This window comes from Vipera ursinii, assembly GCF_947247035.1.
Source record: "Vipera ursinii genome assembly, chromosome: 1".
NCBI lineage: Eukaryota > Metazoa > Chordata > Lepidosauria > Squamata > Viperidae > Vipera > Vipera ursinii.
This window is the reverse complement of record NC_139512.1, coordinates 243,038,372-243,053,011: the sequence shown is the minus strand read 5'-3', so window position 1 is coordinate 243,053,011 and position 14,640 is coordinate 243,038,372. Positions and strand designations below refer to the sequence as shown.

At 42.3% G+C, this 14,640-nt stretch overlaps 1 protein-coding gene across 2 annotated transcripts in view; it reads left to right on the top strand.

Moving 5' to 3' along the window:
- BACH2 (BTB domain and CNC homolog 2) overlaps nt 1–13,071 on the top strand; it is a 197,185-nt gene extending 184,114 nt beyond the window's left edge. For both annotated transcript variants that reach the window (XM_083348140.1, XM_083348139.1), the window contains 2 exons: nt 10,609–10,815; nt 11,955–13,071. In XM_083348140.1, coding sequence (XP_083204266.1) covers nt 10,609–10,815; nt 11,955–12,434 — 687 coding nt within the window. In that variant the 3' untranslated portion in view covers nt 12,435–13,071. The remainder of the gene's footprint in view (nt 1–10,608; nt 10,816–11,954) is intronic.
- The last annotated feature ends 1,569 nt before the right edge of the window (nt 13,072–14,640 follow it).

The following is a 14,640-nucleotide window of genomic DNA, read 5'->3' as shown; positions in this document are numbered from 1 at the left end:
GTCAGAGATGAGACAGGCAATAATAAGAAATAGGAACTGCTATTTTTAACAGGTGATGCCACCAAAAGCTTGGGGAGCTAAGGGTAAACACCTGCATAACCCATGAGGGCTGTCTGGTATTCATTACTATTTGGAAATACTACTTGTATATTTTAGGAAGTTCTGGGCTGCCTCTTGTGTAGCAGTCTCCCAAGAAAGGAAACCCCCAGATCATGTATCTATTCAGTTTCATTTTTAATTTAGTGATTGCAAAGATTTAGTTGTCTGTTCATCATTGTACTATTTCACCCACTTGCTGGGAATAGCTATAACATGGGAAGCATGTAGATAAAATACATGAATTGAAGTATTTATTAAGAACATTTTTCCAAGGAGGTTATGTGCAGTTAAGCATTTGAAAAGATAATGTATCTGAAAAATATTTTTTGTGTCTTGAATATAAAGGGAGACGCTTAAATATTAACATTTACAAACTCTTTTCTCTGATTTGCTGGTGGTGCTTATGCCGTGAAGACCTGTTACTTTTTTTAGCCCTCACCATTTTCCAGCTGGACACATCACAAAACTCTTGCTCAAATTGACCAAAGTTTATTTTTATTTTTTAAACATGCTCTTTATTTAGATTACATACACCTGACTTCAAGGTCTTTCAATGTTTGACATCTTTTTTTAAAATACAGAAGTAGGCCAGATTATGTAAATAACATGTACAAACATGATGAATTGATCTACTGCTAATCAAAAGATAACAGTGGAAGCATAATTGAAGTGACTACAAAACCGTCTTTAAGAGAATCTCATAAAAATGCAAACTTTGGAATAAATATTCCTTTTTTATTGCTATTTTGTGATTTGGCCTGACTTCTGTTTATTTACTTGGTGCCTCTGAGTCATTGTTGGATCTCGTCAATGGCTGGACTAGGCCCTGCAGTTTTCTTGGCAAAGATGTCCAGAAGTGGTTTATCATTGCCTCTTTCCTAGGGTTGGCAGAAAGTGACTGACCTGGGTGACCCAGCGGGCTTTGAGCCTAAAGCAGGATTAGAACTTACCATCTCCAAGTTTCTAGCCTGCGGCCTTAACCACTACATCAGATAGATCGGCTATGTCAGATAGATGGGCTCTCTTATTCAATTTGCATTATTTAACTTTATCCTGGATAATTGAAACAGTTTTCTTAAGCAGAATCCATATATTGTAGCGCTCTCTCTCTCTCTCTCTCTCTCTCTCTCTCTCTCTCTCTCTCTCTCTCTCTCTCTCTCTCTCTCTCTCTCTGTGTGTGTGTGTGTGTGTGTGTGTGTGTGTGTAATCAGAGCTCATAGGACTGGAAAAACATAAAAGCATATTCTACTCTTACTTAATTCTTACCTTGTATGCAAATCTGAATATAATGTTCAGATATTCAAAAGAGAAACTTAATTACTAATATACCCTGAATGTTCTGCAATCAGCTAATTTCTGGATTTGATATGGAAAAACAATTGAGTGAGCAAATTACAAAAGTTGATCTTCATTGCAGACATAAGGCAATATTTGCAAGGAATCAATAAGGCCCTGCCAGCACCAGCATTACAGGGACATCGGAAGCTACTCTGTCTCAGAAGAGATGCTATCCCACCTCAAGAATACAAGAGGCATATAATAACATGACGTTGTATACTGCTTTTTAAAGTATAGAAATGAAAACATACATCCATAGTGTTTGGGCTACCCAAAACTATTTAATTTCAGTACAGTCTAAGGATCTAATTTCTTTTTAAAATGCCGGAATATTGTGGTAAACCACATAGTCCACCTGGCACTAGCTAGTGAACTTGTCTACACATTGCACAAAGCCATGGTTTGGACAATCTCGATTTGTTGAATAAATCCCAACTAGCTGTGTGTAAACAACTTGCTAAACAGTATACCATGGCTTGCAGGTCATAGTAACTGAGCTGCCCCAGTAATAGGCCAAAATGAACGATATTACGACTGACCAACCAGACTGAACTACGTGGCTGATCTGTTCAGAAATTAACCCAAAGCATAACTGTCCCAGGTATATAATAAAGGCATAACAAACTGTATATACTTGGAAATTTGAACTTAGCTACTAGGCCTGTTAACACTGACAAAGCATTGACTTGTGGCACAGGGTGAGAAGGTTGGGGTTTTTTTTGTTTGTTTTTTGTACTACTGAAAAGCAAGGCTGCTAATGGGTCCTTCCTGTACATAGATGATAGTCTTTGAGGTGCGTAATCACCAGTGCTTAGACATATGTTCCATCTATATATTATTTATTTATTAAATGTATATGCTGACCATCTTACTGTCAAGCGACTCTGGGCGGCTTACAATATCACAAAAATAGAAATACAAGAACTTTAAAATGTGTAAACATTAAGAATTAACAAACATTAGGTAAATTAAGAACCAGTATACAAGCCAGACGGATGTGGGTTCATCTTCTTAATCCACTAACCAATTCAGCGTTAAAAGCCAGGGGTGGGATTAAAAAATGTGAACAACCAGTTCTCTGTGTGGATGCCACTTCCAGAAGTCTGTTCTGGGCCTGGGCAACAAACAATTAGCTACCGGTTCTGCTGAAGTGATGCAAACTGGCTGAATCCCACCACTGGTTAAAGCCCACATTAGGGCCCCAGGCCAATTGGCCAAGCCAGGTTTTGAGGCCTTTTCAGAAGGCCAACCAGGTGGGGATATAGCTGTAGGGGCACAGTGTTCCAGAGGGCAGAAGCCATGGAAAAAGTAAAACCAGTGATCTGTAGAATTCAAGGGATTACAGTAGAAATCGTCTCCCTCTGAGAGTTTAAAATAATTAGTGTCTCATCTACCGTCTTTTCTAAATATCAGGGATCTTGTGAAGGAAACCAAGTTGCAGTGGCATATGGTTACTGTACTAACCTCTCCTAGAACATGCACGTAATTAGGCAGAGTCTAAATGTTTTGGTTTAAAATGTATGAAAAGAGAAAATAGACACTCTTCCTATCACAGAAAACAGTCTTACTAAGCACAGTGGTTCACATCACCATATCTGAGGTCAGTCTTTGTATATTTAAACAGAACATTATTTAATTGTGAGGGGGTGAGCCTTTTCTGGTGACTCATGTCACAGTAATATGACCTGTATGCTGTGTGTTTGTGTTTATGTAGTTCCACAGGTGGGACAAGAAGGTGAAGGTGAAGTAGCCGAAGGACCACTCGGGACGACAGGCTACTTAATTAACTGTTTATTCAGAGCAAGACAAGACAGAATAACACGCCCGGCTTTTATAGCTGGCAGCTGTCAGTGAGGGCCAATCAGGATCGTTCGTTTTGGCGCCGCGTCTATCCGGACCAATCCGCGTCGTCTGTTCTTGACAGTTCAGGCTTCCGCATGGTACGGTGTTTTGACAGCCGCGAGCTGTCAGTGGCTGCGCCTGCGCCCTACGAGGAACTTTGACAGCTGTCAAAGTTCCTGCGTGTTCTCCTGTCAGATTTGTTTTCCCTCATCGTATAACTTGTTAACTTATATATTACAGATATAATACACCCCTTACCCCTCCCCTGGAGCGTTCCCTCCCCCTTGGTCATTGGAACCTGCCCACTGGTAGTCCTTTAGGTAGGGCGGGGGCTCTTCGGTTCCTGTCGGAGCGACGAAGTGGGGCGATGTCTGGTTCTGCCGGTAGTGCATCTCTTTGCCCCTCTTCCTCTTGGTTAGGTATCGGTAGTATTTCTGGGGGGGGTTGTAGGTCGTGTTCCTTCGGTTGGGGTTCTGGGGTATGTGGTGGTTGTCTGGGTCTGAGTTGGTCTATATGGCGGCGTAGATTGCCGTGAGTTTGTGTGGAAATGAGATAGGAAATGGGTCCTGTTTGTTTAAGCACTGTCCCTTGGACCCATTTGTTTTTATCCGTGTATGACCGTGCCCATATCATTTGCCCTGGTTTGAGTGTGCGGTTTGGGTGGGGGTGCTCGTTTTCTTCCGGGTAGGTGTCAGGATGTAGTCTGTCGAGCCGCGTTATCAGCCTTCTCCCCCATCTTAGTTCCGCCGGTGATTTGCCCGTTGTTGTGGAAGGCGTTGCATGTTGTGACATTAAGAACTGGCTGAGTCGCCGCTGCCAGTTTCCCTTGACGAATTTTTTCAAAGCTTCTTTTGTGGAACGCACCATAATTTCTGCCATCCCGTTCGTCGATGGGTGGAACGGTGCAGACGTGACCAGCCTAATACAATTCTTCATAGCGAAGATCTGAAATTCACGAGAGGTGAATTGAGGGCCATTGTCTGAAACTATGGTGTCTGGGAGGCCGTGTGTGGCGAATATTTTCCTTAGGGCTTGTATAGTGGCTCCTGACGTAGTTTTTCTAAGGGGAGTGACTTCTAACCATTTAGAATAGCTGTCCACTACAATTAGGAAACTCTGTCCCTGGATAGGTCCTGCAAAATCTAAGTGTATGCGTGACCATGGGTTTTTTGTAGTCTCCCATTTGTGAATTGGTGCTTGGGGTGGCTCGTTTCGTGTTGCTTGACAGGTGTAGCACCCTCCCACATATTTTTCTATCTCTTTGTCTATGCCCGGCCACCAGACATAACTCCTGGCCATCGCTTTCATCTTGACAATGCCTGGATGTCCTTCGTGTAAGATGTCTAATGTTTGATTTATGTTTTTATTAGGTATTATGACTCGATTTCCCCATAGCAGGCATCCCCTGTGTGAAGATATTTCATTTTTCCTGTTGAAGTATGGCTGGAATTGGGAGTGTGGGTTTTGTGCTGGCCACCCTGTTGTGGTCCACCTGAGAATTCTGCTGAGTATTTTGTCTTTAGCTGAGTTGTTAGCTATAATCTTTGCAGAGAGGGGACAGTCTGGGAGTTATGAAATTGCTAGAATCAGTCCAGCTGGGGCTGGGTCTGGGTCCTTGTTTTGAATTGGCAGTCTGCTGAGGCAGTCTGCGTGTCCTAATTCCTTTCCTGGTTTATGGATTAACTGATAAGAATAGGCAGATAAGAATGTGGACCACCGTAGAATTCTCGGTGAGAGAATCTGAGGTGTTGTTTTATTCCACGTGAATATCCCTAGTAGGGGTTTGTGATCTGTGAATATAGTAAAGGGTCTCCCATAGAGGTAGTCATGAAATTTTTTAACCCCTGCGACTATTGCTAGGGCTTCTCTGTCTATTTGTGCGTAATTCCTTTCTGCTTTTGACAGAGTGCGTGAATAAAAGGCTATGGGTCTTTGGGTGCCGTCCTTGTATAAATGACTTAACACTGCCCCAATCCCATAGGGAGATGCATCGCAAGCGATGCATATTGGTGTGTCTTCTCTGAAAAGGGTGATCGTTGAACTCTTGCAAATAATCTTTTTTAATGATTGGAAGCTATTTTCATGTATTTTGGTCCAGGACCAGGCAGTTCCCTTGTCCAGGAGCCTATGCAGAGGCTCTGCGATAGTGGCTTTGTGGGGAAGGAAGGCATGATAAAAGTTTAATAATCCTAAAAAGGCTTGGAGTTCTTGTTTATTCTTTGGGCTTGGTGCTGTTTGAATAGCCCTAAGTTTTTCGGTGGTGGGGTGGATGCCCTGACCGTCTATTTTGTACCCTAGGAATTCTGTGGAAGTGACTCCAATGGAGCACTTTTCTCGTTTAAGTTTGAGACCGGCTTCTCTGAGCCGGCTCAGCACAGCTGACAGTCTGTCAGCTAAGTTTGCTTCATTTTCTCCGGCGATGAGAACATCGTCGAAATAGGGGCAGACCCCGGGTATTCCCTTCAGGGTTTTCTCCATGATCCCCTGGAAGATACCCGGGGCTGCCGATATGCCGAATTGGAGCCTTTTTACTTTAAATGCACCGCGGTGGGTGACAATTGTCTGGGCTTCCGCGGTGTCATTTGTGACAGGCAGTTGCAAATACGCCTGCGTGAGATCAAGTTTAGCAAAAATGGCGCCGGAGCGGATGGAAGCAAATACGTCCCTTACCGCTGGCACCGGGTAAGCATGGGGGCTGAGCGCTAGGTTGAGGGTCGCCTTATAGTCCGCACATAATCTTATTTCCCCGTTGGGTTTAACAGGGGTGACTATTGGGGTCTCCCAGCTTCCCCCCTCCGTAGGTTCGAGCACCCCGAGACCTACGAGGCGTTCTAGCTCATTTTCTATTTTTTCTTTGAGGGCAAAGGGTTCTCTCCTAGCTCTATCTTTATGGGTTGGATTGCTGGGTTTAGTTGTAAAGAGATGGGGGGACCCATGTATTTTCCTAGCGTGCCATCGAAGACGTCTGCATACTTGTTGCAAACGGCTTCGAGACTGGGTGATTGGACTGTATTTACCCCCGTTATGGCGATTCCTAGAGGGCCGAACCAGTTCAGTCCTATCAGGTTGGTGCGGTTCCCTGGCGTTACTAGAACTTCTAAGGGACCCTTGAATTTTTTGTACTCCACAGTAACCTTAGCCCTCCCTTCCAGAGGAATAGGGGTTTTTTGGAAATCTGCTAGGTGGACCTGGGTTTGCTTCAGAGGAATTTTTCCCTTGCTTTGTTGGCAGATCTCCTGATACGTTTCAATTGAAATTAAGGAGACTGCTGACCCGGAGTCCACCTCCATGAAGCAGGGCACTCCCTGAATTTTTACCCTGATCCTCACCTTTGAGCTTAAGCTGTTTACCCTGTCAATGGTTTCTACAAGAGCCCATGGCGTTTCCCCTCTGTTGGCCCGGGTAGCCTGCCTACCTGGGGAATTGGCCTCCAAATCATTGACGTTGTCGCGGCCCCGGCTGCGACACACCGGTTTGATGTGGCCAGTCTTCCCGCAATTGTGGCACTTCGCATTTCTGAACCGGCAGCTTCCTCGGGCATGATTGCCCCCGCAGCTGGCGCAGGCGGCCCGTTGCTCGTAGCGCGGCGATGGCGGAGGGGGGTTTCTGGATCTTCGGCGATCCGATGTGTCGCTTCTTCTCTGTTGTCTGCGTTCCATTCTGCGCTGAAGGGCTTCCCCGTCAGTGAAGTCCACCGACTCGTCGCTGTCGCTGAGCGTTGCGCTCTCTTGATATACGGTCGCTGGGCTCTCTGGGGTCGTGGTAGTCGGTTTCTTCTTGTGGTTATACTCGTAGGCCATGATTTCTCTGGTCAATTCTGCCAGGCTCATGTCGGTTTTGGATGTCAGCTTCTTCTGTAGACGTTCGTCCCTCAACCCGATCACCACCTGGTCTCTGATGCGGTCTTCTAGGTCGGGGAAACGGCAGTTCCGCGCGGCATGTCTGACCCCGGCGATGAAATTGTTTGCGGGTTCGTCTGGTCGTTGTTTCTTCTGGGCGAATTGTACCCGCCAGTACAGTTCTGAACGGGCCGGCACATAATGCTTAGTGAGCTGGTCTACCAGGTCCGCGTAGGAGACCTCGGTGATGGGTACCGGGCTAAACAGCCCTACGGCAGCATCGTATACTGGGGGTCCGCTGATGTATAGAAACGCGGCGGCCTTTGCTCTGTCTTCGGTGATCTTGCTGACGAGGAGGAATCCCTCGACTTGTCCCAGGTGTGATTGCCATCTCTCGGGATGGCGGGTATCGAATTCCCTCTCGCGCCCGAAGTTTGCCATGTCGTCCGGTCCTAGGTCTCGCTCCGTTGGAAGTTAAAACTTCCCGTGACAGCTCTGGCCGGGAACTCTCTTCCACGGCTGTGACTTCAGCTCAGGAGCGATCCCATCCTCGTCGCCAGTGAAGTAGCCGAAGGACCACTCGGGACGACAGGCTACTTAATTAACTGTTTATTCAGAGCAAGACAAGACAGAATAACACGCCCGGCTTTTATAGCCGGCAGCTGTCAGTGAGGGCCAATCAGGATCGTTCGTTTTGGCGCCGCGTCTATCCGGACCAATCCGCGTCGTCTGTTCTTGACAGTTCAGGCTTCCGCATGGTACGGTGTTTTGACAGCCGCGAGCTGTCAGTGGCTGCGCCTGCGCCCTGCGAGGAACTTTGACAGCTGTCAAAGTTCCCGCGTGTTCTCCTGTCAGATTTGTTTTCCCTCATCGTATAACTTGTTAACTTATATATTACAGATATAATACACAAGGTTCATAGACAGACAATGTGAAAAGAAGTAATATATTCATGGGGTTGTGAGTTGGGGAAGTATGGAAATTTTTATCTATTTATTTATATATATAAATTTTGCACAAGGCCATCAAGTTTGGCATTCATTCACTTCTCCACAAACAAGAATAGTTAAGCTAATATACTTGTTTGCCCATGATATGGGCAAGCAAACACACACACACACACACACACACACACACACACATCATGGGCAAACAAGCATTTTAGTTTAACTATTCTTGTTTGTGGAGACGTGAATGAATGAATGCCAAACGAAATGGCCTTGTGCAATATTTACCAAACAAAACCAGGCAAAAAGATTTCTATTGGTTGTGAGAGTTGCTTATATTCCAGTAATTTTCACAGCTGTGTAAGGGGCAGACTTGTGTCCAAGCTATCCAAATCTATTCTCATATGCCAAAGGAATTTTCCCTTGGGACGTCTGAATAAGAGAAGGCATATGTGAGCTATATCTTAATGTACTCTTTCTGTCATTGTCAGTCTTAAAGCACATGGTGCCATCTACTGGGCATATCAATATAGAGAACATGTAGCTATGATATACTGAGATCTTGAAAATTAATTGGTTCTTTGTGACAGAATCAAAGGCGAGGATAACAGCCCTGGTGGTTGAAACTGAAGTCATACCAATCTCATGTCCATTTTACAACATTTGCAAAGTGAATTCCTCCGTAAATCTCAAAATAAAGCTTTAAGATAACTTTCTACTACTAGCTATTCAAAAACCAATGGTTATGATTGATAGCTATTAAAAAAAAACTATCCGCCATGAATTTGTGCAGTTGTATTTTGTTTAAAAAATACCTACAGTACGTATATAAATTAGAGCACATCACTATATGACATGGTAATGAAACTTAATTATACCCTCAGCTATCAGTCAGTTCACATGTTGATCAGACATTGTAGGGTGAGTCACCTCTTTATTTTAAGACCTTTCCATGTCTCAGGTTGGTTTGTAAGCTAGCCAATGAGTGCAATCTTTTGTTGGTCATACTAGTTAAACATTTCTCCCTCCGTGTGCATATTTTTGTGATGTGGGGCAACCCAATGCATAAACAATATTCCAAATATATATTGACATAATGCCACCTACATATTCATTTTTTGGAATTTTCTATTATTTCATTTACTTGTTCATCAGTAGTGCAGATTCGGCTGACATTTATAATGAACTATCTGCCTATATTCCCAACATTTTTTTTCTAGAGAAATTTCTAAGAGGACGTAAAATATCCATTGTGTTATTCTGCTACCTTCTGAATGTCCTTCATGCATTTAGATTCTTGCTTCTGAATGCTTTTAATTTTCCTCTAAATCAGAGCTTTTAAAGCATCAGTATATCCACTTTCAATAAGGCTGTTTCAGAATGATAGCAACATAGTCGCTTTTTGAAAACATGCATTACTAACTACAGAAAGTGTTTTCTTTTTTATGAAAAGCAATGATAGCAATAAAATAATGTTTTAATATTTTATTATACTTGTTTTTTTTTAATTTTTTATGAATCATTTTTTTTATTAGAGAAACTGCCTTGAGTTTCCTTACCACCCAGGGCCTTCTGATTATGGTGGTGGAAAAATGTTGTTAATAATTGGATAAATACATTTTATCACAACACAGAAGAGCATGAATGCTTAAACAAAATAAATCTTGAGGATTTGCATCAGCATCTGAATTTGCTTTGGAACCCTTTACATCTTATTCTGATGATTTATTTATTTGCTGTCAAATTGGATGATGTATGGTTTCATTGATGTAGAAAGAAGTATAACTAAATTCAACAATTAACACAGAAGATATGTATAACCTAGGGACGCAGTGGCTCAGTGGGTTAGGACGCTGAGCTTGTCGATCGGAAGGTCGGCAGTTTGGCGGGTCGAATCCCAAGCGCCGCGTAACAGAGTGAGCGCCTGTTACTCGTCCCAGCGTCTGCCAACCTAGCAGTTCGAAAGCACGTAAAAATGCAAGTAGAAAAATAGGGACCACTACGGTGGGAAGGTAACAGCGTTCTGTGCGCCTTTGGCGTCTAGTCATGCCGGCCACATGACCACGGATATGTCCTTGGACAAGCGCTGGCTCTTTGGCTTTGAAACGGAGATGAGCACCGGCCCCTAGAGTCGGAAACGACTAGCACGAATGTGCAGGGGAACCTTTACCTTTACCTTTATATGTATAACCTAAGTTAAGAAAATAAAGGTTTTACTTTAGGATTATTCTTTAGTATAAAGTATTATTCTTTGTAATTTTAATTATCCGTCCTTCAAATTGGAGCCTGTATTTTGAGGAGAATATGAAAAAAACCTCATTTATGTACACCAAGCTGTTTGTACTTGATAGTGTAGCTGATTTTATCGTATAATAGTCATTTACACTGTTAGGATGGCTATTTCTTAAAGTTGCCTACAAGGTAGGAGTTAATATTTGAACTATATTCAACTGTGTTATTTAAATAAAACAGTATTATTCCAAGGAAACTGCTAAATTCTTTGTTAAATAAACAGTCTGTTTGTTTCCTTTGTTTTACCCTAGGTGAAACTTCCATTTCCTGTAGATCAAATCACAGATCTTCCAAGGAATGATTTCCAGATGATGATAAAGATGCACAAATTAACCTCAGAACAATTGGAATTTATCCATGATGTTCGGCGGCGCAGTAAAAACCGAATTGCTGCCCAGCGCTGTCGCAAGAGAAAACTGGATTGTATTCAGAATTTAGAATGTGAAATCCGCAAATTGGTAAGTAAAAAAAATATTAAATACCCTTATTTATTAAGTATTTCGCCTTACACTGTTCATTAGCCAAATTTGATAAAATCCATTTAATCTATTTTACCTTATCTTTATCACACTAAAATACTAAGGCTTATTAAACATGCTCAGTCTTCTGTTTAATACACGCCAGATTTCCTTAATCTTGAACAAAATGCATCAGGTATCTTCTAATCATCCTTGAGTGTGATTGAGTAGCAGGTCAACTCCTTAAAATTGTATGGATAGAATGTTCCCCATCTCAGCCTCTCTCCACTAATAATTCATAGCTTTTCTAAAGACCATTCTGTCATGTCTGTGATCACAAACATATATCTTTATCAGTTGACTTGGCTCCTTCTCGTTCCCTGATCCTAGCCCTTTTTTTCTAGTCCATCATCTGTTCATATTATACTGTATGTGTGTTTCTGGTTGCGGAATGTAGCCTCAAGAGAAGAATGGCTCTTTATTTTGTTCGGGATTAATTTAATTTAATTTAATTTAATTATGGGACTTATATGCCGCCCTATCTCCCGAAGGACTCAGGGCGGCTAACAACAATAATACAACAGTAATACAAATATTAAAAGAGATTAAATTTACAAAGCCCCACTAAAAACCAATAATTAAAACAAAATTAAAACCCCCGTCTTCAGTCCAGGTCGGCCAGTTGGAAAAGGTATGTCTTTAGGTCGCGACAAAGGACTGGAGATCTGGGGCCATCCGAAGTTCTCGGGGGAGCCGATTCCAAAGGGCAGGCACCCCAACAGAGAAGGCCCTCCCCCTGGGAGTCGCCAGCCGACATTGTCTGGCCGACAACACCCTGAGGAGACCCTCTCTGTGTGAGCGCACAGGGCGATGGGAAGTCGTTCCTGGCAGCAGACGGTCCTGTAAATATCCCGGGCCTAAGCCATGTAGTTAGTTCTTCCAATCCACTGTTCCCCTGTTAATTTGAAGATCTCTGATCTATTTTCTGTCTTTGCTTTTCCACTGTCTAGTGGTACCCTTCAGACTTCTAGAATCGTGTTCTGGATAATGTGCCAATCAGTTAAGACCTGGTTTTGAAATTCTGAAGCCTGACGCGCCAAACCTCTCTTAAAAAATGAATGCTGTTCTGTATTTGACAGGTTTGTGAGAAAGAGAAACTTCTGTCAGAAAGGAACCAGCTGAAAGCATGCATGGGAGAGTTATTAGATAATTTCTCCTGCCTTTCTCAAGAAGTATGCCGAGATATGCAGAGCTCCGAACAGATCCAAGACCTTCACCGATACTGCCCTGTGCTCAGGCCTATGGATCTTCCAACAGCAGCTAGTATCAACCCTTCATCAGGTGGAGTGGAACAAAATGTGGTAACATCCCAGTGCATTGGAGAAGGCTTGCAGTGCTGTTCAGAACAAAGTCCAGTGCAGCAGCTGGGAGCCCACTGGCTACCCAACAACATCTCTGACAAATGTGCTGCAAGAGGACCGGATGGAGCTGACCAAGTTACTTATTCTGAGCAGGAGCTCCCTCCAGAGCAGAACAACCAAGCGGTGACCATGGATTTCTGTCAGGAGATGACTGATAAGTGTACCACAGATGAGCAGCCTAGGAAGGAGTACACCTAGTGCTTTTGGTATACCTTTTACATCACACCCAGCAAGGTCTCTTCAGTCAGTCAGTGGCCACAATCATTTGTTCTCTATATTGAAGAACATACTTGGTGCACACTACAGTGGTCTTAGCAGCAATACTGTTTTTAAGTATTCCATCCTCTCTACAAAGCAGGAGTTTAACTTCTTCACTATGGTGCTATCCCATGCTCAGGCAGGGGAACAAAGCAGTGGCAACACTGTCTGATTCTTTTTTATTGTTGTTGTTATTGTTACTGTGTTTTAATTTCAATATTCAACAGGGATGGACGTAACACCTCTGAGGACCCAAACGCAGCTTTTTCTCAGTGGCCCATGTCACAACACCCTAACTCAGGAATTTCCTCTGAATGTTCAATTTTTCATTGAAGACAGCTTCTTTACACATCAAAGTTTTATAGCTAAACTGTACATATATATATATATGTATATATATATATAGTATATATAAAATATATATCCATATGCAAAAAAAATACCCTGCATGGCTCAGAATTTTCTCATGAAAACAACTGGAATTTTAAATTTCTATTGTATAAAACAATTCCAACATTCCTTTCTTGGTCTACGCTAGAAGTAGCTTGTATATGTTTTAATACACCCCCCCACACCCCGCTGCCACTCAGTTCACGGTTCAGCAATATCCTCTAGTTTGTACTTTATTTATAAAGTTTCAGTGTTGGAAACTTTGAATTTTTAATTTGGGACAATGTTTTTGGCACACCTAACGTTTTGTGCCCGTTTGAGCAAAGTGGATTTTATTCTTATCTTTCTCACAGATACTGTATAGCAATGGTCAATTTTGCCACTTGCACTGAGTTTTGAATCAAACCTCATTTCATAAATGAAGTTGTAACTTTGATATATTTCACATATTTTATTCATTGCTTTTTCTTTTTTTAAAATTCAGCAAACTAGGGGGGGGAACCTCAGGAGTTGATTAAGTAATGAATTATTAGTCTTGCCAAATATGGAATTCCTCTTAATAGTGTGAATTGGGCATTCATTGTATTTATTTTTGTTTATTCTTTTTTTCTTTCAAGTTAAGCCAAATGGTATAGTTAGTATATATTATCAATGCTGAAAACTAAGGCAGCTTTCCCCAAGTTGGATATGGTGACTGGAAATAGTGAAAGTTCTATCACAATGCATCTGAAGGATGCCAGGCTAGGGAAAGAGGGTGTAAGGCAAAATTGCTTAGATTCAGTGGTTTCATGTCTGTCAGCAAGCTTAAATCAAGGCCTCCGCTCCAGATTTTGCATTATTAGTGTTTATTATTTCTCCAATGGTTCTACTGCAGGAGTCTTCAAACTTGGCCCATTTATGACTTGTGGACTTCAACTCCCAGAATTCCTCAGCCAGCGTGCCTGGCTGAGGAATTCTGGGAGTTGAAGTCCAACAAGTCATAAAAGGGCCAGGTTTGAAGACCCCTGTTCTACTGTATAATTCCACTTAAAGCTGCCTTAACACAGATGCTGATTGCAGTGATATATTAAGATTTACTATTCTGGCCTGTACTGGCATCAGCTCAAAATTGCCGATTCGGTTGCTCTGAGAAATGAAAAACAGTGTCCATTCATAGAGAACCACATTTAGAGCAATTATGAATCTTAAAGGTTGAAAAATATCATCTCTTTTATCAAAAATAGAATACTGATCAATATAGAAAACATGGAATGTGAGTGAAGGAATAGTTGCAAAAATATTAAAACCACAGGTAATCCTCACATGACCATGGGGCAACGTCTCCAGGATCTCACGAACAAAATTTCGGCACTTGATAACCAGCATATATTAACAGCAGCTACAGTATCCTGAGGTCACATGCTTGCCGTTTCCAACCCTCCCAGGGCACTTTTGACAAGCAAAGTCCATTGAGAAAGCCTGATTCACTTAATGATCATATAATTCACCTAACATCTGAAATGATTCACTTAACCATGGCAAAAAAGGTCATAAGATCAGGCACAACCTCACTTAACAACCATCTTGCTTAACCAATGGAAATTCTGGCCCCACTTGTGGTTGTAAATTGAGGACTACCTGTATAAAAAATTCACTCAACTCTAGCTGATTTGCAAAATTACAATGATTATGCAAAATTACTTCCAAACATAACTACTCACGCTCAGGAAAACATTTTTCCTATTGAACTATTTGAACAGGTAATCCTCAACTTAAA